Here is a 26,656-nt window from a genome sequence, read left to right on the forward strand (position 1 = left end):
TACACTTTTGCAGATCGTTTCGGAAGCCCACTTAAGGGTTAACGGATTATTATCGCGCCGAGGGATTTTTCGAGCAACGGCAGCGCAACAAATGCCCGACGCTATGAATCAATGTTGTTTCCGAGTTAATCGTTTTGCGAAATATGATAATAAACTCGGCTCCACGAGTACGGCAAGCTCGGCTGGGTTTCCCTCGGATCCGCGGCGGTTGATTTAGGCGAGAGCTACGAGTAGATTGAATCATTCTATGAAATTCATTATACGATGCGCCAGCGAGCGTGTGATTCAATGTTCTAGAAGTTAGACGTTATGTTGTCGATTCTGATAACTGATGGCTGGCGATGCGAATGAAATATTATCGATATGTAATTATCTCTAGTAGATTGAATATCGCTTAATCAATTGAAACTGAAAAAAATAGCACTGTACCTCGTCGTTGTTAAATAACGCGATTTTAACGAGTGACAGCATAATTTAATAATGGATTAAATATATATATATATAATAATGGATTATATCCCGTGGTCCAGGACGCCTAAGTTATTCATTTCTGATTTCTTTTTTTATTTATTTCGGTACTATTATTAACTACGTTTTTATTCTATGAAGAAGTGATGTTCAGTGTGGATGTATATTATATTAAATGTACCAATATTTATGGTCTAATTAAATTTAACTGTTTAACTATTTCATTAAGTACTGAATACAATTGCAATCAATTATTGTATATACAGTGTATAATTTTTCACAAAAAAAAGCTACAATTATACATAAACCTACTGGAATTTGTTCGTTCCTGCTTCCTTTACACAAACGTATCTTGCGTTGTAACGAAAGCGATCAAATTAAATAAAACTCCTGATCAACCGAGTCGAGAATTTCCAAAATAAAGTTTAGAACACCCTAAACGCATAAAATCTGCTCTATTTATTCGTTATCGTGTCTTTTACGCAAGAGTCTCTTTCCTTACAAAAAAGGTGACGTTGAAATTCCTGTTTGTTTGCCGTGAATTTCCAAAGTAAAATTGAGTACACTTACGAAGAGTGCATGCTAACATGCGGGACGTAACTGTGAGTACAAGGTGTAAGACATAAAGCGCTGTCAGTCCCAAAAACAACGTGATTAAAGTTTCAAGCGAGGTCTGACGGTTCGAGGGGACATATTCGGTAGAACTTCATTAGCGTAGTATGTGTACAAGAGAATAGTCCCAGGTAGAACACTCGTTTCTCTTGCCTTTGTGTTGTGACTTCTACGCCCCAACGTGACATTAACGTAAATAACTTCAAGCATCGCGAGGAAGCTCTTCCCCGGTCCTTTATTTCTTGCAAGATGATTTTCCTGCTCGACGTGACGAACATTCGTCATGCAGCACACGCGTTCGCGTTCAGAGATCAAGCTTCGCTCGAGGATCTATATCGAACACGACTCGAGGCGTGCGAAATATCGAAGAACTGGTGTTTGTCGAAAAAATTCAGATTATTTGAAAAATTCGAATGGCGAGTACTCAAGTGCTCTTAAGATTTCGAGGTACAGTGAATTCTTCCTAATTGACTCTCAGCTTGGAAACAAAAATGGACAATTTAGAAAGTGGACGATTATTCAAGCCTTGCGGCTTGTTTTTATAGTTGTCGATTGTCAACAATTATAAAAGCGAGTATCTCTTCTTTCCAAATTGTCCATTTTTGTTTACTTCGACGTACAAATATATGAAATTATATATTAGATATATTATATATTATTATATCATATTATATAACATAATAATATAATTATAATATGAATAATATATATATATATATAATATATAATAGTATTATATATATTATTATAGCTAATATATATAATTTGCAAGTAACTCGATACTGATTTAATTAACATACCTTATTAAATAAAGCGGTTTCCGATTTAGTTCGCTTCAAAAATTGATTTCTCAGATTTTCGGGTTTTTCAAGTAGCTCGAATTTTTCGCGAACAGTTCGTCGATTTCAAGAGATTGAGGAGCTCGATTCGCCTCAAAAGATCGATCATTACTCGACTCGAATAAATCGCACACCTCTAGTTCGATGGCTGAACGAAACCTTCGTCAAAGAATCGTCTAAACCAATGAAATCGCGTTCAAGACCGCGGTCAACGCTAACAATTCGACGCTGTCGAAAGTATTATACCGGGAGCGCGACACCCGGATTTTCTTTGTAAATGGAACGAAAACAGGGAAGATCGCTTTTAAATTGCGCTCTCAAAAGCTTTCAGAAACGATTGCAGGTTCGATATTAGTTTCACATCCGTTCCACCCTCCGGCCACCGCCGACCCGGCACCGACGAATGTATTTCTCGTCGTAGGCAACTGGTTTGAAATTCCTTCCCCGGGCAGTGGTGTGCGAAAGCCTCGAAAAAAAATTGTAATCGAATTGGAGTATTTTTCCAATTGGCAATCGTCGAACGGCCGAGCGCGCGGAACGATTGTCCATCCGGTTCGCTCTTCCCTCTCTGACCCCTCACTTTCTCTCTCTCTCTCTCTCTCTCTCTCTCTCTCTCTCTCGATTCCAAATTAGTTGGCCTACCGCGAAAAATCAATCTGCCCGCTTTTTTCCGCTGGCTTCGCCGTGCTTCCCGCTGTTGTCGATTCCATTCGCGGTGGTCGCCGGGAAAATGCAGTTCCAACAGGTCCTGCGAGCAGAATGCCGCCGACTTCCTCTTCGTTTCGCTAAATTATACTATTATGCTGTTCCGTTGTGTTTCTGATTCTTTATCATGCTGAGGTGCGTGCTTTTGTTAAATAACGCCTCGAGAAGTTACGTCAAGATCGATTTTCATTAAAAAGTTTAATGATAAAAACAGAGAAATATAAATATTTGGCTAGCCAAAAAATCTGTGACTGTCCGTTTTCTAGTTTAAAGACAGCAGCTTGATTAAATTGCATAGTTTGAATATGCAGTGTGGTGTATTTAAAACATAACCTGAATAACTCATCTGTCTTTAACAATAGAAAAATAGATGCAGCCAATACAAATGTGGTATTTTCTATTATTTCTAATATAGAAATACACATAAGTATGATATTTTGTTAAATTTTTGTTCAAATACTTTAAATAAAACTCTCTTTAGAACAGAAAAGTTAAAAGTCAAGAAATAACAGTTACATCGAAACCAACCGAACGTTTTAACAGTTTCATTCAAGCCCTGGCCATAAACTTGTTGATTAATGAATTCTGATTGCGACTGGTTTTCAGCAATTTCCCGCAGAAAATTCAGGCGCCGCGATCAGCAGGTGTTTCCCGGCGCAGTTAATTCGTTAAGTGTTTCCAACGAAACTCACCCCTGTATCGATTCCCTTCGGGGGCCTAGTCACTCGGCGCAAATCGTCGAATTAGTCGGTTATGCCTTATTCCCCGTTCTTCGGTGAAACTTGGATCGCGTGACGGGAACGTTAAACGCGCAACAATCGTGTGTCCCGACGGTGCATCGAGGGATGGAGGAGTACGCTCGGTTGTCGACCGATAAAAGATTGGAAAGCGGCGAGCTATAGATTAAAGATTTAACGTCCTTTTGAAGCCGTCGTATCGGGCAGAAATATGTACGTTTCATTAAGCTCGTTCCTGTCAATTTCAATATAACTTTTCATGTTCGCGCGGCAGACAAAACGGAAAGGAAATAAATGTTACCGGGCATGAAAAAGGAGTACCATGCCCAAGCCCCGGCCATCGAGGAATTGAAGCGAACATTTAATAATTGACGATTCAGCTTGCTCGCCAGCCCGCAGGATCGAGTTCCCATTACCGGGTTCCATTCACCTTTTCGGCGTCCTTTTACAATACTTAATACCGATTTGAATCCTTCCGCTTCCAATAACGAATCACGAAAATTGCCTTTTAAACCTCATACGCGCCTCGAAAACCGTTGCATAAAATGTCCTGCGATGCTGCTTCACCCGTTTGCGTATCACACGGTGATTCGACAAATTATGTTTTATTTATATTGTCATATTTTGATGCGAATACGACTTGCGAAGCAAACAGAAACAAGTCAAACGGTTTACTGTATCGAAAGAAAGAAAGAAAACATTCACGTATCACATTTTAAATCGTTTTCCGATCTACGTGACAATGTTCTATAGAACGTCTGGAAAATGTATGTTGACAAATTTTTTAAATATTTGGATAATTGTAGAACTTATGGATGTTCGAAGTAAAATGTACATTTTGAAATATCACTTTCGAGTGCAATCGTTTGAATCATTCACAAGCGTTCCAATACTTTGTTATTTCCAAATAATTTTTAATAATTGGAGCGTTTATCACTTTATTAATGCTTTTTTTATATACTGTTAATTCTAATAGCATATTTGTCATCAATTTTTATCTAAACAGAACATTTTTATCGTTTTAATAATGTCTCCTTAAAAACGATAAAAAACTATTAAATTTTTATACTAACCATTTTTTTATACCTACTGTAGTTTTAAAGATAAATAGACAAATAGGGAACCACTTATCTACATGCATGATGGGTGTTTTCATCCTGAAGAAACGAATTTTGGCCGATAATAAAAATAGCTCAAAACTTCTTTTAAGATCCGCAACAAACTTTCATATATTTTATATGAATATTTCTTCATCTGATCGTGAAGGTTTTAATAACAGAACTTATGTGTTTCTTACAAGCTATAGTGTGATGATTTAAGAAAGCGCGCGCGTCCAATTATTTCCAAACATATTAGAAAACATTTGGACAACCTCCATTGTCATTTTTATCACTTAAAATATTATCAAGTATTCCGATGCATATAGTTTCCATACAACGACCGACAACGAATAAAACAATTATAAAAACATACATTGTTTTGCATTTGACAAAAGTGTAAAAATATCCGTTGTTATATTAATAGTTTTTGAAAATGTCATTAACTTTACCATCCTACTTACCTACTATATACACAATCCTAATTTGCGTTTTAATTTATCGCTGAAACAATTATGTTTATCAATCATATTCATGATTCCGATGGAATATTTCCTATCGAGAGTAGATATAATGGTACACAAAAGTGTTTGTACACCATTTAAATCGTAATAACTTTTTTCAAACTCAACTGAACGACTTGAATTTCGTTTAAATGATAGAGGGACTAGTCTACTAGACCTTTTTTTTAATTTGCTATCTCTTGGAATGATAAAAAAATACCGAGATCTATCATTTTTTAAACTTCCGTTATAGACTCAGATAAAAAAGTTAAAAACCGAGAACTCCTTATTTTGTTTTGTCATTCTAAGCAATAGCAAAATTTAAAAAAAAGCGTTTCGATCATCTCCAGTAGATCAGTCCCGCTATCATCTGAACAGAATTCAAGTCACTTAGTCCAGTTTTAAAAAAGTTATTGCGTTTTAAAAGGTGTTCAAACACTTTTATGGGCCACTGTAATTGTAAAGATCGTCAGAACCGCGTCGTATCGTTGGGCATTGTTGATCGTCGCAGCAGGCTTTTTCCTAGAATGGCGGCGCGACGTTACGATAAGCTTAACGAGCTTAATGAGCAATTCGGCGTTTCCATATCGGCGGATGCGTGCAGGACGCGGCCAATAAAACCTCCGCGGGCCGGACGATGATTATCGCGAGAAAACAGCGGCAATCTCCGCAATCAATCCGGGGGTCGCATATGCGGCGTAGGCTTGCTGAAAACCTGGAAAACGCGCTTTCCCGGTCGCAATCGGGCTACGGTGACCGCCGAGCGGAGCCCCTGCCACCGGAACAGCCCGGCTCGTCCAATAAAAGCTCCGTTTTCCCTTCGCTATCAGCCCCTTCCACCCTCCCGCAAAACCATCTCGTCGACCGGCCTAATAAATCCGACAGATAGGATTGGCGTGCGCTATCAATTAAAAATGATGAAACCGAACGTGCGTCCGCCTCCACGTTTCGCAACCGTTCCACCCAGCCGCGTTCTCTCTCTTCGTCTCGTCGCTTCCCGTCTCTCCACCTTCGTCTCTCTCCATTCACTTTTCGCGAGGAACGCCGCTGATTCCTTCGCCTAGTCTGCTCGAGTAATAAGCTTAAGCGATTAGGTATACCTTAAGGGCGCAGCGTTCCCGTCCTCTACCGTTCAACTACACGATACGAAGTCGATGCCGAGGAACGGGAAGAGAGGCTAACGGAGAATCAACCCTCTGCAGAAGATTGAAAAAAGCACAACGGAGGCGGGAACGGGCGCCGGCAGCTTTTAAACGCAATTTAAATTTTTAATTGAGACCCCTCTACAGGGAAAACACTTCCGATTCTGGCCTTCGTCCCTTTCACGCCGTCGCGCCCTCAAACACAGTCTCCCACGCCAGTTCCTATTGCAGCCACCCTTAGAGAGACGCTTCGACGGAGTTTTCGCAATTGGGTGCATCGAGTCAGTTGGTATAATGCTGTATAGGTATTCTGGGACATTGGCTGCTTTACGTTGACAATGGTGCATCTCGAAACATTTTGTTTACATCAGCACTTGCCAATCTTCTTTTTCCGCGTACCAACTGATCGATACGTGATAACCAATAAACGGTTGAAAAATGTGGACAAATAAAAGGAATTCGGATTAATCGAATTCATTTTTTAGAGAAATGAAAAGTATAATGAAGATTATAAGATTTGATGAGATAGTTGAATTTGAATATGGGAAATCAGTGTGTTCGTGTTAGGTTCAATCTGTGTTAATTTTAAACGCGAACCAGGCTCAATATTTAATTTTATTTTATGTCTATTCTTCGTTGCTGTCATCACAGAAAATCCTATTTCGCATAAATATGTAGACGTGAATAGAAGCAAAACCTTTGTCACATGCTGTAGGCATAGAACGACAGTGGAAAATTCAGAATATAGAAAGAAATATTTTAGAATTTATCATAGGTTGAGAATCGCTGATCTACATTGTGTCCAATTTCATCGCTGAAATGGAAAACAGGGGAAACACGGTTATCCAAATTAATTAGAATAATGTTGCAATGTGAAATTGCCTTGAATTGAGCTGTGTTTGGATAATGCAGGAGTCAGGCTACAGTGCTGCGAACAATCGAAGTTCTACTCTATTGATAATTGCACCAATTTTGCGCTAAAAGACAATTATGCTACTATCAGTTAACCCATGTATTTAGTACTTTCAACTATGTAAATATTGAGGAACCTGTTTTCCATTAGATTTTCGAAGTAATATTACCATCAAATGGAAGCAACGAGGTGATTTGCATTTAATTTATAGCTTATTTACAACGCAAGGAAACGCCCGCGAGCATCAGCAAAAATAAATTGTGTTCTTCTCTTATTTTTACTGGCAAGAACGTTCTTAATTAATGGAAGAAATGTGTCCCTGATTTTAAATTGTACGGAATAATTGCTTCGAGTGGAAATAAAACTTTCCAGTTCAGGCTTTAGACTACAGTTTCAGTGAACAGACAATGAGACAACTCGTTGGTTTGTAAAATTCCGATCGGAGACACTGAAATGTCGCTGAAATGTTTCCGTGGTCTACTACAAGTACTTTTTCATGCGAGAATCGGATGGATTTACTCGAAATCTTGCAAAGCTTTTCAAATTTCATTGTTATTCAATTTCAATTGTTCGAACTGACAGATATAAAATATTGGAAACTACATGTCTACAATTTTGTTAATGTCCCAATAGTTTGATTTTCGTAAATGCTTGAAGTTGCTTCGTTTTCGACAAAAAGGGTTTCTCAATTCAAAATACTTTCATTCCAGTAATGAATAAAATTTTCAAAAATCCGTATGCACCGCTTTATAAAATACATTTCTGTTTGCAAATTGATAGAAATTTTTTATTTTGGTTTTTCTGATTCTTCGCAGCAATGACGGCGAGCAATCGACGTTCTAGCAAAGGCGATTTTTTGCAATATATTGACTTAAAAGATAGAAATAGAAAACTAAAAGCCCGTTTCTTGACCCATGGGAAAGCTGGAATTTTTCATTTCACAAGTACGTATGTAAAAAGTATGCAAATCGCAGCTATTTTTTGTCTAACCATATAAAGACTATTCTGCTTGAAAAACATCTACCTTAAACTATTTACAGAATAAAAATCGTCCATTGCTACAGATCATGAATTCTAAAATTTAGTTTACAGTTCTGGTAATGTTTGGAGGTGCTTAGTGTAATTTTTCTGAAATTGTGTGGTATTAACCCTTACCTAAACCGAAGCTAGATTGAAAACGGTCGTAAAAATACGAAACGTGGAGTTTCTGAAAGCGTGGCGTGCTGATGTGACAACAGCTGACGACATGGAATCTTGATATTTGAAATATTATTTACAACTTCCCCTATTGTTAGAATCACTTCCAACTGTCACAGGTGTCCATTATGAGTCAGAATACCGAGAGAAAGTTATTTCTAAAATGATTTCTTTTACAGAGTATACATAATTTTATTCTTAAAAGATATTTATAAGGCCCCTTGAACGAAGAACTTTCGGATGATGTTAATTTTAAATAAAATGTCGATGATTCGATTCATTCACTCTCTCTCTCTCTTTCTCTCACTCTCTCTCTCTCTCTCTCTCTCTCTCTCTCTCTCTCATTCTTACTCTATCTTACCCTACTACTGCTCTGTTTTATTTTTTTCTGTTCTATTCTTTTTTATTGTTTTATTGCACCATTCCTCATTCTTCCAGACTTCTAAAGTTTGATTCGATTTTCTTTTCTGTCTCTAAAGCAATACTTATATCTTTCAATTTTTTTCTCGCGTCTTTTTCTAACCACTGATACCAATTTTCAAAATTATCCACATCTCGCCTAAGCTAAGATCTTTTGACTATCCCGTCTTCCTTCCTTATCATTCTCATAAAACAGCACATCTCAGTGCTAACCCTTAGTGGCCCTATCTTACGACAAACTCGATATTAGCTTCTGCATTAGTGGTTACATATTAGGTAGTTCTAAAAGTAATTTTATATTTCCTCTTTTTAATATCAAGAGTAAATTTTACTTAAGGATGTATTAACCATTTTCATTATTTTTAGTTGCTTTGAAACTCAATTTTCGCACAAGTCTTGTTTTCCATTTAGGAAACAGTCTGATCAATTTTAAAAGAACGAAATTACTTTTCGAACAAACTAATACTTTACTGATTTACTAGGAGATTTACCGAAGATTAAGCGTAGTATTTATGAAGTGTTCTAAATAGGTTGCAAAGGACATAATTGAATAATATAGCATTAGAATATGTGAAAAAAGGCGAAAAACATAAATTTCCATTTTACAAATCTCTGAATTTGCTTACTTCTAGTTTTTTCTGTATTACGTAAAAGCGGATTTTTTCCTCATATTTTCCAGTAGATTATAAAAGGACACAAATTTTAGTCTTTATGCGTGCATACATTTTTAATTAGCGCGTGTTTTAATCGAAAATTATGATTTCAAAACAAGTGGCTCTCGTATTAGACACCTTTACGCTATGTCAAATTCTGAAGTAAATGGGAGGAAATACATCGAACCGCAAAAAAAGAGTTCAGAGCGAACAGTAATCTTTGCAAATGAAGATATTTATCGAAGACCTCTCTCGAGTAGCAGCGTTTTGTCGAGCCGGGAGCCTAGCGATTTATAGAATTTCGCGAGCCGTGGATGGCACGTTAACGTGTCGATAACACCGCCCCTCGATGCCGATCGATTCGCCGATCGTTCCCCGGTTCCCGAGCAATCGAACGGGCGAAGTAAAAACCCGGTGAAAAATCAATTCCGCGCTTCGACAGGCAAAAAAGCAGGTGCTCGTAAAGGCTGCGAGAGCGGGCAGGTTATTATCCGGGCCGCGGTGAACTACGGCGCGACGCGGCGCGGCGGGCCGTGCACCGTACACGCTCGTGGCCCCGGGAGTCTAATCGATGCGTCGTCGCATGCGACTGCGTGCTTTTATCGCTGTCACGCACATAATTAATTTAATTTAGTTGAATACGTCGGGCCAGCGTCAGGCGGCGATTGCTGTTCCGATTGTTTGCACGGAAACGCTACCATTAACCCCCGGACCGCTCGTTGTGCGCGCGCGCTCACGCCCTCGACACTCGCGTCGCGCAGAGAAAAATGGAGGGGGTCGGGGGAGGATAATAAATCGGTCGAACGATCGCGTCACGAATCGCTGAAAATCCCGCTGATTATCCTCCAGAACGATAATTCGTCGTTGATCGAAGATTTCCGCTTCGAGTAAGTTTACGTTTTTCGTCTTTACGTTCTCGGCCCCTTGCACTTATCTTTCTCCGCCGAGGCGATACCGTGCATTTAAGGTAGAAAATTTAATATACCTTTCTAGAGGAGAAATTGCTGATAATTAGAGACGAAATAATTTCAGTCGAGTTTATTATAACACAGTTGATTTTTCTATTGATTCTAATTAGAGTAACTGGATCGTATGTTTTTTTTATTAGAATAGTCCAAGATTAGTAAATCGTGTTATTTGGAAACCGTGTTATCATGATGGATTTGTCGTGTTAGAATGAGACGGTACAGGAGCACTCGGAATTTTTGTAACGTGTTAGAGTAAATTCTCCAGTAAATTCGAATTTGCCTTCAGCTTGTAAACGAAAATGAACAATTTGGGAAGAGAAGATACGATTATTTGAGCCTTGCACCTCGTTTTTATAATTGTTAACAATCAGAAAGTATATAAAAGAGCTGCGAGGCTTGAATAATCGTATCTACTCTTCCCAAGTTGTCCATTTTTATTTAGAAACTGAAGGAAAATTCGGAAGAATTTACTGAAACCGTGTTTTATTGTAAAATACGTTTTTTATTGTAAATATATGTTTTATTGTAAAATACGTTTACTTAATGTAGTCACTCTGCATTGTAAGCGGAATCAAAGAAAGAAGTGGAAATTATGTCCAGATGTATGAAAACGTATCATATATTGCACAGTTCTAATAATAACGACGTATATTTACGCAAATTACCAATTCTATGCACTGCATTTCAAAAATTAAATTGAGGAACGAATCTCTTTTGCTGACGAGTACTAAACTAAAGAGCTAAACTAAATGTGTAAATGCTTTCTGCATTGTGCATTAAGTGCACGAAAATCAGTAATCTGCAGATTATAAACTAGATCTATTGTAACTTTAAATAAACCTCAATGAGTTCTAAATTATGCTATAAATATGAACGATGTGCATTCTGCATAGGCTCCAACATATTGCTCAATATTAGCTCGTGCATAGTAAAATGCATGTAATTAGCTTGCGTACACTCTGTAGAGTATCGAAAGAACAAAAAAGAACGACCCCACTTCTACTTAAGATTTCTAAAGCTCTAGATTGATGAGTTGAGAGCTGATTTCAGCATTTTTAAGGACTTCAAAATTTTTTCCCGGCAATAGACTGCACGGAAAATTACATATTATTCACACGAGAGCTGATAAACGAGATTTTATTGTCTGCTCAGATAGAGGAAATTACAAGTACTAACAAATTTGTAGTGTACACAGTCAATTGTTTCGAATAATACCGTTCGTTAAAAATATATAAAGCCTATAATTTGAATCTCCTCTCACGCAATATGTGTCTCCTTTGTTGTTAATAAATTTCTGCACGAAAATTCATATTTATTCTATATCGCATTAATTGTGATCGCCAAATATAGACAATAGAAATATTGAATTTTACTTCGATTTGAAATAAAGGACTAACCGATATTTTAGAAGATAATGTTCGAAATCTTCATTAAATTTTATCACACTTGAGATGGTAAAATAGAGTAACTATTTTCAACTAGTTACCCAATTTGATTTGAATCCGAATTGTAATTAACCTTCTGCACTACGATTTTTGCACAACTGCGTTTATTAGCACTTTTTCGTTTTTAATAACTCCAGTGATAGAACGAGACAATTATTGTTTCTTGTATGCCTTCATTTATTTTCATTCCTAGATTCTAATAACTAGACTGCAGATTTTATTCATTTATGACAAAAATGAGTCGCTCAGATACAAAACACTAGAAACATTTAAAAATACTGTTGCGTTACTTTCGACTCATTAAAATTACTAAGAAACGAAATCGATGACTATGTAGCTCTTGTATCTTGTAATTATTCCAAACAATTTTTATTTTGCGTATAAATCCACGGTTAAAACGTTCGTCACCTGACTGACTGATTATTATAGTGCAAGAGATTAATGAATTGGAATGAATTGTTATATGTTATTCATTACCAGACTGCGGATTTCATGCATTTATGATAGAAATATGTAGGTGGAATTGGAAACAATGGAGACATTAAAGGTATAATATTTAAGGACATTCCTACATTCTCCTCCATTTATTAAAATCATCAAAGGAAGAAACAGATTTTCAATCAAATCCTGTTCCCTGGAATTTTATTCTATATAAAGACCCGCTGTTTGTTCATTACTTCGCGAAGAAATGCTTACAAGTTAGTGGCAGAAAATGTGAAAAAGATCTCTTAACCCCTTTACATACAATGACGAGACAGGGTTGTCATTCATTTCATGTGCCACTGTAGACTTTGACGAGTCTAACTCGTCAAAAGCTGTTTTCAGCGGACGTTGTGCAGTATATTATTACATTACTTAGTTGCTTCACTCGTGCATCGATTCTGATTTGTTTAAAATGTTCAAGATACCCTACCTTCCCATCTTTTTGACGGTACTAGTAACAAAGTTGCATCCACAAATCAGTAATCCAAATTTCAAAATAAAACATTCTCTTTCCCAGCTTGCACATAACTCTTCGGTTGAGTCAAATGAAATAGTATTTTTCGGACGCATTAAATTCCATTTTATTTGTACGTCAAGAGGTTAATCGAAAGAGTCGAAACCAAAACGTGATTCGCCTCGTGAAAACTGGCTCGCGCCAGCCCCGCGTCAAAGAGTGTAATTCGTGAGTGAAGTTTAAAGAGCTTCGTGGCTCGCCAAGCTTTTTAATAAAGCTTGTCGGTGGTTGGTCGAGCACACGGCTCGATACAAGCCACTGTGCCGGGTTCGTCCTTTTTTTCCTTGTTTTCTTCTGTTTTCTCGTTTCTTCCCGCTCCACATTGTTGCCGGTAATGCGATCGCGGTGTCGTGAGGGTTAACGAGTTAATTCCTCGTTTGTCGCGTGACTCCGTCGCCGGCCGATTATTTAAAAATGTATGAATTTTCGTTGACGCCGCTTTGAACCGGCTTGAAATGTCACGTAGATTAACCGCGCTGCGTTATATAATTATTCTCGGTCTAATCTGTCGTCCGATCTTTGATCACGCGGAGAATTTATATCGGGCCGCTGCAGATCTTCGTGCAATTATTGCGATTACAGATTTTTAGATCATTCACTGTAACGTTCAATTGTACTATTATTGCACTATGATCTTAATTCTTTTGGTAGTTTGTTTCTGGATTGTTTTTTTTATTATCTGTACTATTTTGTTATCATTTACTTCGTGATTCTTACACATGTGTTATCCTATATTAATTTCATAATTAATAAATCGCTTTCATGTATTAAATAACGATAGCAGTTACTATTCATTCTCACACAGATGAAGTATGATAGTCGCAATTGTTTGCGACTGTTCACTCTGTTTCTGTTCGTTGTGATATAACATTATTTTATCCGGTTGTAACATTGCAGATGTGGGTGACAATGCAGTTGGCATATTGAAAGACTTCTTTCTTACACCATTCCGTAAGTCTTGTCGTTCTAAAGCTAATAACAGGCACGAAGGACGACTGCCATTTCGTCAAAATAATTCTGTCCTTCTTTAGTCTCGTTCACAAGATTATTGCAACATTATTAAAGTTAATAATGTTTAAAATTATTCAATAAAATTATTGATTACTTCGAATGTTTTTTAAAGTGTACGTTGATATCGAAATCCTGGCAGTCATTAAAAATGATATATTACAGAAAACGTACAATAACTTGGATAATAGTAAGCATAATGACACAAAAATTATATTATTTGGAAACGTTGCAGCTCTGCCTAAAATCAAATTTTGATTGTAATACAGTTTTTGCTATATGTATGTATGTATATAAAACTGTCTATTCAACTACTTCAACCCAACATCCAGTAACATTCTGAATGACTTTTTAATCAATAGACTATTACAGTACGTTCACACCTTTCTGCACTATACCTACATACATTACAAACACAATGATCGTATAAAAAAAATTCAAAAATACTTCCTAATTAAAGCGAAATTACTGAAAGAGCTCACGAAGAGTTTAACGAAGGTATAAACACGAAGGATTTGAAAAGCTTATCGACGAGATCAAAGAATTAATTTTAGCTCGGTTATATCGTAAAATACAACCCAGCTATTAATAAAACAATGTTTAAGATTGCTTGGAAGAAAAAGTACATAGAGAATGAATTCTAAATCAGCGTCTTTGTCTACAAGTTTGTACAAGCATATCGACTAAACGGACGTGTGTATGAATATTATGACGATAAGAAACGACAAGACTTACGGCATGATCTAACATTTACATCGGAGCCTTGAAATCGTAGCGAGCGACTTACCTGGACTCGCACTTCCGGAAGATTGACTTTCATGGCGAGCTCTTCCCTGGAGTACACGTCCGGATAATGAGACTTCTCGAAGGCCCTCTCGAGCTCGTGCAGCTGGTAGGTGGTGAAGGTCGTCCTGTTTCGGCGATGCTTCTTCTTGCCGCCGTTCCCGTTTAAATCGTCCCCGCAGCCTGTCCCGAGTTCCTCGTCGCTGCCGCCGCCGGTAGAGTTGCAGCTGTTCTCACCTGGAACCCACGGGAGTGGTCAGGTCTCCTCGGAAACGGTCGTTACGGTTAATAGCTACGGTAATGGTGATCGATTTATCCAGTCCAAGCTATTACCTCTATTATGCGCGTATAATGCTACCTATTACAAGTGTTGTAACGCTCGTCAGCCGCGCAAGCGGGCTGGATTTCGCGAGCGCGTCAATTTATCCTGTTCCGTCGCTTCCGACATTCTCCTGACCGGTTCCCCTTGTCTGTTCTTTGTACCAAATAAAATGGGATTAAAACGGCAACATCATCGTTCGTAAGATATACAAAAACTAACGGAATCTGTCCGGGCTGTATACCGTGTAATTTACAGCGTTCGTCATATTTTTCGAATTCTTTCTTATTTATTTCCTACTCCGGCTAACGTACACTCGGTCGAAAAAATCGACGTACACTTTTTAACCTTTGCGTGTACATTCAATATGTCCACAATATTAGTTAACATAATATTATATTCTATTATGCAATATAAGCTTAGTTGTTTAAAATATTGCACATTCTTCTTCACGAAATGTTAATCGACATAAAAGTGTAAAAAGAAGATTTTGCCAAGAATTACTAAACAAAAATTGCTAACAGGAAGATACCCGGTTCTACACGCAAGAATAAAATGAAACAACTATTTTCAAATTGGAGGAATCTAGTTGAATTTTTCTTTTGAGATTTTAGAATGACAAGTTTACTAGACAACTGGTAAAAGAATTTCTGCAGTAATTGCAGTTTGATGAAATAACAAGAAAAACAAGCAAATGGTGATCTTTAACTTTATGTGAGCTTGTAACGAAAATTTAAATATTCCATTTTGTAGTTCACAGTAACTTAGACTACGGAGTTTCCGCATTTGTAATAAAAATTAATAGAACGAATGCAAAATAGACTGAATTTCAAAATACTGTTGTATTACTGTCAACTCTCGTTGAAATGATTCAGACAAGAAATAAATATCTTGAAATAAACGTAAACAATTTTTATTTTCTTTTTTTATGAGCTACAATCAATTAAAAATCGTGGAAATGTTTAAATTTTCGTTACAAGCTCGGATAAGATTAAAAAACCAACCAGTTGTGATGTTTGCAAAACTATGTTCACTCATTTTGTAATAAAATAGTTCTTCTGATTTAAAAAAGTTCAAGTAGTTTAGTACAATTTTAAAAAACTTATTCGTTTTCGAAGGGTGCAGGTAAACTTTTTCTACCGACACGAATCTCTGTCTCTATTTAGAAAGCTAGTTTCAGGATAATTAGAAAGTAAATCTCAGCGAGCGCATGCAGAAGTTAATTATTTGCACACGGTTCTACCAGCATTCAACGGCAGAGAAATTTTCCAATTTTATCCGAGCGAAATTACAGCAGTCTGAAATATTTGCGACTTCGTCCTTTTATTGAAAATCATTATTTATTAACGTTACATGACCGTGAGCGCTCGTTTTAAATAGCCTGGCTAATTTGTAAGAATGCACGGAAGCATTTCAGTAATTCCGGAATTAAAATTCAGCCGGAATTAAACGGAAACGTTTTTATTAGCGATCCATTCGCGCAGGTCATTCAATTTTTAAAGCAACACCGTGGGCCTTTGACGATTATTGATTTACACCGGGTTTGTAATTATTTCCGCCGTTATACGATGCATAATGCAGTGACTGTTGCATGGGCTGTAATTGATCCACGCATCAAATTGCAGTTAACAGAACATTAACAAGTCTTATGCGAATAATTAATTATCGATTCCGTCATGAAATGGAGGTGCGTGTCGCTAAATATATAGCCCTCATTTTTCTCGTTGTTCCATCGTTTCGACGTGTGGCAACGGAAGAAGGTTTGAGTTCGGAAGAATTGGCAGATAAAAATAGACATTACACAAGATCACGTGTCGTTTCGGAAACGGACGACATCAATTATCGTTTTAAAAATGGTGACACCTATCTAACATTCTATTAACGATGGAACATCTTCGCACTTCAATGTCCAAGCGAAGAATCACAATTTCGTGGTGTCTATCTCTACCATTTAAAAATAGCAACGATCTATTTAGAAACTACATTGTTCTTTTTTAAATGAACACGAAATTAGACACGTTTCTTAATTATTCAGTCAGTTTGTACCGCCATATTTGATCAACATTTTCTCTTGACATTTTTCGCTACAATATTCCAAAATAACTGCAATTGTGAGAAATTATAAACTCTGTTCAAACTAATTGCAATTGCGAAAATTTTCGAACTGTGTTCAAATTAATTGAAATTGTGACAATTCTTAAGCCGTGTTCAAAAGAATTGCAATTGTGAGAATCCTAAAATCGTGTTCAAAATATATGTGAAATTAGAATATTTCTTCAAATTCGTTGAAACATTTAAACATTGTAAATACAAGCTACACATCGATATCTGTGATCGCGCAGTTGCGGAGGTAACTTTATTGCTTCTGAGTCAAGGTTCAAAAAATTTTTAAGCGATTTCCAAAGGCTGCAAATTCGCTTGTTTCACTTCTACCAGCCACTCTGAATGTCTCTGGATTTTTCGTTACGCGGGATTCGGCAATTTATCGCTGGAATCAACGTTCCAACAGCATTTGATCGATGTTCAATGTCGCGCCACGGAAATTGAGCGGTGGCCTGCAAAAAGGGAACGCTCTGGTTTTGGTTGTTTTGCGTGGTGTGTCGCGAATCCGCCGATATACAGCCAATTAAACGACTCGGTTTCGTCCGACGAAAATGGAGCAATTTCCAGCTTCGTTTCTTATACGATCGATCGATGTCGGAGAACTTTTCCCGGGAAACAATTCACACCAAGTGGAAAGAACCCTCGCGTTACAACGAGTCAGATTTCGTGTATCATCTGCTAAAATATGATCGTTATGCATTTCTTCTAAATCGATACAAAATTTGATTCTACTGTTATGAAAACATAGAAATAAAAGTAAATGAAGACATACAAGAAACAAAAATTGTTTCGTTCTATAATAATATGAGGGAAATTATTAACCATTCATAACACTTCGTATAATTTTGAAGTCACAAGTACTGATTTATCATTGCGTTTTAATATCATTTCACGTTTAGCTGCAATATGGTAAAAATACTGTGTTCTGTTATTTTTCTTTCATCACCTGTTTCATTAAAAATTATAAAGCTGTTGTTTTATATTTAGAGGTTAATATTTGAGTTATATACATTATTTTGAACTCATACAGTGGCCTAAAAAACTGAATTAGATGATTTGAATTTTTTTTAGATGATAAAGAAACTAATCTACTAGACGATGGCTAAAAAGCTTCTTTATTAATTTTGCTATTATTTGAAAAAAATAGAAACCCTCGTTTTGTATTACAGTTTTTGATTAAAATCGTGATAAAACTACAATTTTTGCGATCTTTAATTTGTTGTAACTCATAACAACGTGAACCGATTTCGATAAAATTTTCAACATGCACATACTATAAGTTATCGAGTTCTACGAAAAATTTTGTTTTTAAATTTTCGTTATAGGCTCAGATAAAAAAGTTAAAAAACGAGTTTTTTTTAATTTTTTTGCCATTCCAAATAATAGTAAAATTAAAAAAGAAACTAGTCCCTCTATCATCTAAAAAAATTCAAATCATTTAGTTCAGTTTTAAAATAGTTATTGCGCTTTAAAAGGTGTACGAACATTTTTTTGGTCCACTGTATTAACAATTCGGGCTACAGAGGAATAAGGACGAAAAAGTGTTAAGCATAGCCGTGAAAGAAATCGAAGTACAAGAAGCTAAGTAAAAAGATCGAAGATATAGTGGTTGTTACTGTTAATTATTTAAGGTTCTTGCGGATTTATTGGGTATCGATAAACAGCTCGCCGCAACATTTCATCGTCGTTATTATACGTAAGTTCTGCCAGGTGACCGCGTAACTTGTACTCCCGATCAACTATTACATGGTCATTTTCCATGTAAATTACGCCACCTTCCCATTATCCGTTCTTATTACAGTGTCCATGATCGTGAACACTGTAATCGGGGAAGAAATTGATTTTGCAGGGACGCGCGAGCAATTGGCGATCGTTCACCCCACTATCGCAGCTAATAAACACTTTCTTCGACCGCCTCACAGATAGTATTATATTTTATTAATACTCTTATAAAATGTAGCTAGTGTGGAGTGAGTCGACGATTTTGTCGGTTGTACGAACCGTCTACTTGAACTAAAAAAGCGCGATCGTCTGAAAGCGTTACTTGGTCTCGGTAACAGTTTCTATTCACCACTTGTCTGCATAGTATCGGCGCGTGACAATTTAATCAACCGAACAATCAACTTTCACCATATTTTAATAAGCGTCTATTCAGTTTCAATTATTCGATCTTTTATTTGAAGACAAATGTTATTGTGGAGAAGCACACGAGAGATAATGAATTTAAGCTCAAGGTGCAGAAAACGATTAACAGATACTAATTGCATTCGTTGATACAGATAAACATAATTTTGTTCGAATAATCATTCGAATACTATTTGGAATATTTTCTACGAATAAAATGGAATTTGTTATTTCAATCAAATATGCCCGACTGTGAATACAAACATTTTATTGGAAAGATCTGATTGTAGTTCGTATGTATGTCTAATAACTAGACCGCATTTATGCATTTATGGCAAACATATATTCGCAAAATAGAAAATCATAAATGAAGAACGCAATGTTACGTCTTTTCTGGCTTATTAAAATTATGAACAAAGAAGATACATATTTATTTTATATTTGTTTCTTACGAGCGACTTGGATCATTTATGGTTCACGTGAAGATTCGCAATCTACTGATAACCGATTCCACGGTTTCCATTATAGCCAGAAGATGGTATTCGAAGCACTGTAAATACGAGGAGAGACAACATTGTTACATCCATCAGAGCGAATTCCTTTCGAGTGGAAGCACGGTATGTTTTCAGTGAGTAAACTATACGCAGCACGGAACGAAGCATGTAAAAGGGCGCGAGTCTAACGCGATTAATTCAAAGCGGAAGGATAATGGAAGACCGTTTTCCGGTGCTGCCGATCCATAACCAAATCCAACAATCGAATCCGGACGAGCACCGAATGATTCTCTTTTCACCGATGGGCCCCGACACCCCGTGGGGTATATATATTCAGGCTCTCATTAACTGCATAATTAACCTTCTCTCGCGTCGCAGCGTAGCGCATTAGATCGAATTGTGGGGGGTAATCGGGTGGCTCAATGGCGGCGGCGTTCCCGTGCACACACGGACAGCTGCGCGCAACGAGCACGTATCCTGGCTGTGCTTGTGTGCGGTATCGGCCCGGTGCTAACCAACAGCCTAATAACCTCGCCTTGCCTCGTGATTGACGCGCCTGTACCGGCTAATTATCAACAACAATCAATAATGGCCCCCGAGAGTGCCAACACCGACGTCCTCCTTCGCTCCGGGGTACGCTCCTTCGCCTCCTCCGGTTTAGCGCACCCACGCTACCAGACACGGTTCCGCACCCTTATTCCTCCGGGTGTTCCCAGCCCCTTCGACGATCCCAGCATGCACAGAGGAACTTCTGTTTCGGGTTCGAACGATCGTCTCGGATTCAAAGGGACGGGGCGGCGTCACCCTCGATCTCAGTGGATCCGGACCCCGCAAGATTGGACCAGTGGTCTTCAATGTCTAGTCACGAGCGACCTTAACCCTTTGCGGTCCAAAGTGTTTCATCCCTTTTTGTTTCAGAATTTACCATGGCATTGGATGTATTATTCGATCTTATTCCCATTTGTGATTTTAGGACCTGTTTATGGCACTCGAGAAATGTTACAGTTGTCCTTACATGCCATGTAATTGTGATATCACGACTTAACTATAATGTGAATCTGCAAAATGTTAGGTTGTTCGGAAAATAATTTCGTTAATAAATAATACATAGAAACCTAATTGCGTCCAAAACAATATACAGTAAATTCTTCCTAATTGAACCTCAACTTGTACACAAAAATGGACAATTTGGACAATTCCTCTCCCAAATTGTCCATTTTTATGTTATGTAATAACTTTATTTTTGTATGGTCAATTAGGGAGAATTTACTATATTGCAATTATACCATATAATAATAAATAGTATCTTGTAATTTTTTATTAATGTTTTTATGCGATGACGAGGTTATATTAATGTTATAAAATTAATATCATGATGTTAGTGTTATTAAGGATATGAAGTTATTTTCGTATCAATGTAAGAAAAATATAGAGGAATTAAGGAGCAGGGCGGCATCTACTAGCACTGGATTGTAGGAGGATATAAAACAAAATGGTCAATACATCATTGAATAAAATTTACTCTAGTCATTAAAAAGCGCTTACATTTTTCCTTCAGAAGACGATATTGCTTTTAGAACAACCTAACACATTAGTGCAGCGTAACTATTAGTACGCAAATGATTAACGCTCTGTAGTTTTCTAATGAAGATTGTTCAAAATTAACGGCAATTTCATTCATGATCCAAGAAATTATTTTATCATATAACCTTTACGTAACGGCTTCATCTCAAATTATTGCTTATTAGAAAATTATCGAACTTCTTTTTGATACAACTCAGTCTTTGAAGAACCCATAGTGTTAAGATGTTAAAATTCATAACCTTTTGTGAAATCTGAAACAAAAGAAATTAATGCGACTCTATTTTTTTTTTAATTGTTGACTTTTTGGAGTTTTCTTGTTAGTTATCGAACCCATGTATTGAAGACCATTAAATTATTAATAGTATGCAAATATTTGTTGCATGTGAAAAGATTTGACTGAAAAAAGCTTAGACATAGTGCAGTTAAAAAGATTTCAAACCGGCGCTATGTACCTAAAGATGTGTTTAGTGAGAACCCCACGATGCAATTAAGTACAGGTTTGTTTTCTACAAAACTGTATTACAAAAATTTCTAAATAAGGAATAATCTGAAACTCTCTCTCTCTCTCTCTCTCTCTCTCTCTCTCTCTCTCTCTTTCTGCGACCCACACTATACGTTGTGTCCCAAAAATGTCTAGTAATACGGAAATGGAGGGTTCCTAAGGTCATTTGGAGTAACTTTTTCCTTAGCGAAAATGCAATCCGCGGCTTTGTTTACGAGGTATTAACTAAAAAAACTGTCCAATAAGAGACGAGCTCGACTGACGCGAAGCGATCCAGCCAACGAGTGCACGAAGCCCAGGTTCAGCTCATTGGCTCGACCGTCTCGCGCCAGCTGATCTCGCCTCTCATTGGTCACGGCTTTTCGCTAATAACTCATAAACAAAGCCGTGGATTGCATTTTCGCTAAGGAAAAAGTTACTTGAAATGATCTCACGACCCCGCCCCTCATTTCCGGATTACGAGACATTTTTGGGATATCCTGTATAATGAATTTAATTTACTATTTCATTTAACATTCACCGTTCCCAGAAAAGTTTCGCAAACTGCGTTATGCAAGACAGATGATATTTGATTTGTTAAACGATTGATCAAGCCTGTACGGAGGGATAGTAGGAAAGATGTGGAAACGAGTTCCAGTTTCGAATCGTTGATCGTTTATTCGAGCCTCGGAACTTTTTGATCAATTACGCGAGATCTAGTTCCTGACACGAACTCCGCCATTTCCGGGTAAAGGTTCCACGTAGTAATTCAATTTCTGACGCGCGTCTATCATCGCGCGCGATGCCAATTGAGGCGGAAGTCTGGATTCGAAACGGCCACGGAATTGTTATCGTTCATGAATGCTACCGATATTCCGGGCAACATATTATCCGAAACTGCTCGTACGTCTCCTATTTTCTCGTGCGAGCGGTTCATTCACTTACAGCCATCGTTGTCATGCCTGAAATATAAACATATTGAAACACGTTGGACCAAAAATAGTATACCATTCTGATCTCTAGGAATTCATTTAATCAACTTCCGTATTCTGATTTGCATACGTCACTGACAACTGTTCGATTTATCCCGTTTTAACAGATGTTCTTTCAGAAATCAGATGTCTTCATTGCGAATACTATTTTTACATTTGTCACATCTCAAGAACTTTATTCCACAGTTCACACATTTTATCGATCGAAATTTTTCGAAGTCAATGGAACTGTTTGCGTCTCGGCTCGGATATTAACCTTTTAGGTACGGCTGAATTCTGCGCATGGCTATTTCTCTGAACGGCAGAGTCCGATGTGTACTGTACAGAGTCTGATACTGTATATACAGGGTGTCCCAAAAATGTCTCGCAATCCGAAAGTGGCGGGTTGCTCAGGCCATTTGAAGCAACTTTTTCCTTTACAAAAGTTTTCTCCAAGGCACGGTTAAAGAGTTATTAACGAAAAACAGTGATCAGAACTGGGCTTCGTGCGCTGGTTGGCTGGGCGGCCTCGCGTTAGCCGTACTCGATTCTTATTGGTCACTGTTTTTCGTTAATAACTCGTTAACGGTCCCTCGGGGAAAATTTTTGTAAAGGAAGAAGTTGCTTCAAATGATCCGAGGAACCCGCCATTTCCAGATTGCGAGACATTTTTGGGACACCCTGTAGACTGTTGTAAATCGATGTGAAGACAAAAGGAGTGTGAAACAATGCATATGAAGACGATTATTTGATTCAAACGATGAGCGAGTGAGCTACTAGAGCAAGCCACTATAGTGGCGCGTCGTGCCTAAAAGGTTAAATATCGTTTGCGGAGCGCAGGTCTACTTTTCCAAAGTAATGTCGCTAAATCAATGATAGAAGTCTCGCTAAACATTCGGGAGCATAGTTCTAGCGCAGTTAGCTTAATTACAATCTGTTAGTAACGAAATCGTCTCGTTGTATAAAACGGAACCTAACCACTGAATCTTAACTTCGATATAAAATTTGAACTACGACATACAACTGTGACAAATAATTGCTACATTTTTTTGTGATCGAACGTACAAAATGACGGTAAGAAAGTGCCGACAGTTAGAGAGCATTTCGGCGACGATAAACACGGAGAATTGGATGCGTTAGGAGTAAAATTAATGTGGGTATATTATATTCGTAGCGGGTTACGTCGATTTGTGTAGGTGCATGTAGAACGTCCGCATAACTGGGCGGTGTAAGCGGGCTCCGGGTGTGTGAGTACGTCTGCGCAATAATTGGTTTCGGTCGGACAGAGTAACCATCGTGATTAAATTCTACGGGGCAGGTGCAGAGTGGTGGTGCGCCGTCGCTGTTGCGTTATATCGAGATCACCGAGTGTATCGCTCCAAGTGGCTCGAGTTTTCGTGGATTAAAGGCGACACCGCGTCGCAAAGTGAAAGTTTTCACGGTGTAATTGGAAATCGGCGTTAATGGCGGAGAACACAGCCGCCTCTCGACTTGACAATGTTAGCCTCGCAAGCAAAACTCGCTAGTGACACCCAGTATACCCTGTTCTCGCTCGCAGACAGCAGAAACTCCAATTCTTAATGTACTACAGTAAATTCTCCCCAATTTTCCTTCAGCTTGTAAACAAAAATGAACAATTTGGGATGTGGAGATACGATCATTCGAGCCTCGCGGCTCATGTTTATAGTTGCCGATTGTCAACAACTATAAAAACGAACTACAAGGCTCGAATAACCGTACCATCTCTTCTCAAATTTGTTTACAAGCTGAAAGAGAAAATTAGGGAGAATTTGCTGTACTCGAATGAGTGACATTTTCTCAAAATTACTGTTCCAATGAAATTCTCCATTCGAATATTCACGATTCGAGTGAAAAATTTCTTCGCCATTTAGTTTGTAAAATATCTTAAGAAATGGGGTTACAGTCCCTAATTTTGGGACTGTTACCACTGCTTTCTCTCTCATACAGGCGAAAATGAATCTCTTACATTAAACAAAATTTGATTATTCTGTTGTCATTAGACTGCGGATGTTTGTGCATATCAAAAATTATCCGGACTAATTACGAAATACAGGAGCTACATAGCCATTAATTTCTTTCCTCAATAGCTTTACATGAGTAACAATATTTGCAATTTCTTCTAACATTTTTATTGTTTTGTATTTGATCTACTCATTTTTATGGTAAATACATAAAATCCAGTCCATCCACAAAAGCAGTCTAGTTATCACAATCTACGAATGAGAGCAACTAATGACAAACGAGAAAGGAAAAGTTTCTCATTTTGTTAGGGAAATTATTAACCTCTTGTTCTTTCACGAGTAAGACTCATAATGTTCATGTTTAGCAATAACCTGTAAGCATGAAGTTCATTCGTTATGGAAATAAAATGAAAATAAAATGACATACTCCAGTCGTCGGCAATAAAGCGTTTAATACATGATAAATATAAATTTTATGTTTCATTTATACTCATTCTAACAAAAATAGGACAATTAACCAGTTACACGTTAATGTTAAGTGAATAAGTAAATATTAGTAATAAAATTGTTCATTATGTAAAATAAAACCTTCTTTTTGATCCAATATTTTAGCAGCGACATTTACTCTGTGTTTGACGAGTATACTCGTCATTGCTTGATTCTCGCAACACAACTAACTAGTTAAATGTCATTGAATAGAAAGTCATTTTATCCTCGGTTCTGGATTCTTGGCACAATAATTATATTTCCTCTATACAAACGTCCTTGCGGAAGTTGACAAAGAAATTAGGTAGTGATTCGAGTGTTTATTTTTAGAGATCTCGGCGGACGAGATTCGATGACGAATGGTAGAATCCTCCGCGGCGGACATTAACACGATTTCATTATCGAGCATAATCGATTCTTTGACTGACTTAATGCCGCGGGGGAAGAATCAAAAAGGGGCCCGTGGCGTTTCGAAATTTATCAGCGATCAGTGTTGGCCCATTAGAGCCGGTGCTCGATCCAGGAGGCCACGATTCCTCTTCGGCCACTTCGTCCATTATACTATCTTTCCGTGTCAATCTCTTAAGTAGCTCGAATGGGGCTAGGACCGCTTTACACCGTCGCGATACCATCGGGTCCCCCGTGAACGCGAAATACCGGCGACAATCTGTTTTCCCGAAATTGAACCGCTTTCGGTGAACGATTACGTCAGTGAGACGTGAAATCCAGGTCCCGACGCGATGGCCTTTCAAAGCGACAACTTTGAGAAGCAATTTTGTTCCTTTGGTTGTTTAGTCCTCGGATGCACAGTGTTGTCGTTTGTCAACGTAACTTGTTGTCTTCGGAGTGGCAAACACTTTGGGCATTCATGAAGAATCCTCGAAGATTTGATACAGATTTTTTAAATTATTTTTCTGTTGTACTTTTACTCGTGGATTGCACAATTTTATTATTCGTAAAGATACAGTGGTGTGCATAAATATAGGCTCAAAGTAACTTTCACGTTGTACCTGATATCTAAACGAAAACTCAACAAGACATATTTATGTATTCGCATTTTTTATTATTTCTAGTACAGAAATATACGAATATGATTTGTTTTTGCTTTTTAAATATCACTAAAAATGTCAAAAGTTACTTTGAGACTATAATTATTGGCAGCATTGTATCTCGAAGACTGTAAATTGCTTCATAATACAGAATACAATGAATAAGGACAGAAGTATGGTGAGACAGAACTAAGATAAGATGTAAATTATCTTTTCATTATTCCTGATGCAAGAGTACGTTGAAATCTAAATGTGAGACGCATCTTTTAATGAAATGGAAATTGCTGCGATCAGCCGCGGATATCGACTGATTTATTAAAATCAGCTGACGACTCAAATGCATGATTCCATTATTAGTAAATGATACACACGAAATACACTCTAAGCTTAATTAAAATTACGACTTTGTGCCTGTCGAAACGATTATAATTTGCATAGAGATGTTATCAAGTTCCTGATTCACCTGGCAAAATATTTGAGTAACAGTCCGCGAAAAGATTGCTCCTTCGATTAAAAGTTAATGGAAGCGATAGAGTGTACGTCTGAAATTTAATATAGATATTTCATGGTACGATT

The 26,656-nt window shown here is 37.5% G+C and overlaps 1 protein-coding gene across 2 annotated transcripts in view; it reads right to left on the reverse strand.

Moving 5' to 3' along the window:
* Window positions 1-26,656, reverse strand: part of LOC143260748 (retina and anterior neural fold homeobox protein 2) — a 77,219-nt gene that overhangs the window by 30,253 nt on the left and 20,310 nt on the right. For both annotated transcript variants that reach the window (XM_076527304.1, XM_076527305.1), the window contains exon 2: window positions 14,492-14,724. In XM_076527304.1, coding sequence (XP_076383419.1) covers window positions 14,492-14,724 — 233 coding nt within the window. The remainder of the gene's footprint in view (window positions 1-14,491; window positions 14,725-26,656) is intronic.

The sequence above is a fragment of the Megalopta genalis genome, chromosome 19 (genome assembly GCF_051020955.1).
Source record: "Megalopta genalis isolate 19385.01 chromosome 19, iyMegGena1_principal, whole genome shotgun sequence".
Classification (NCBI taxonomy): Eukaryota; Metazoa; Arthropoda; class Insecta; order Hymenoptera; family Halictidae; genus Megalopta; species Megalopta genalis.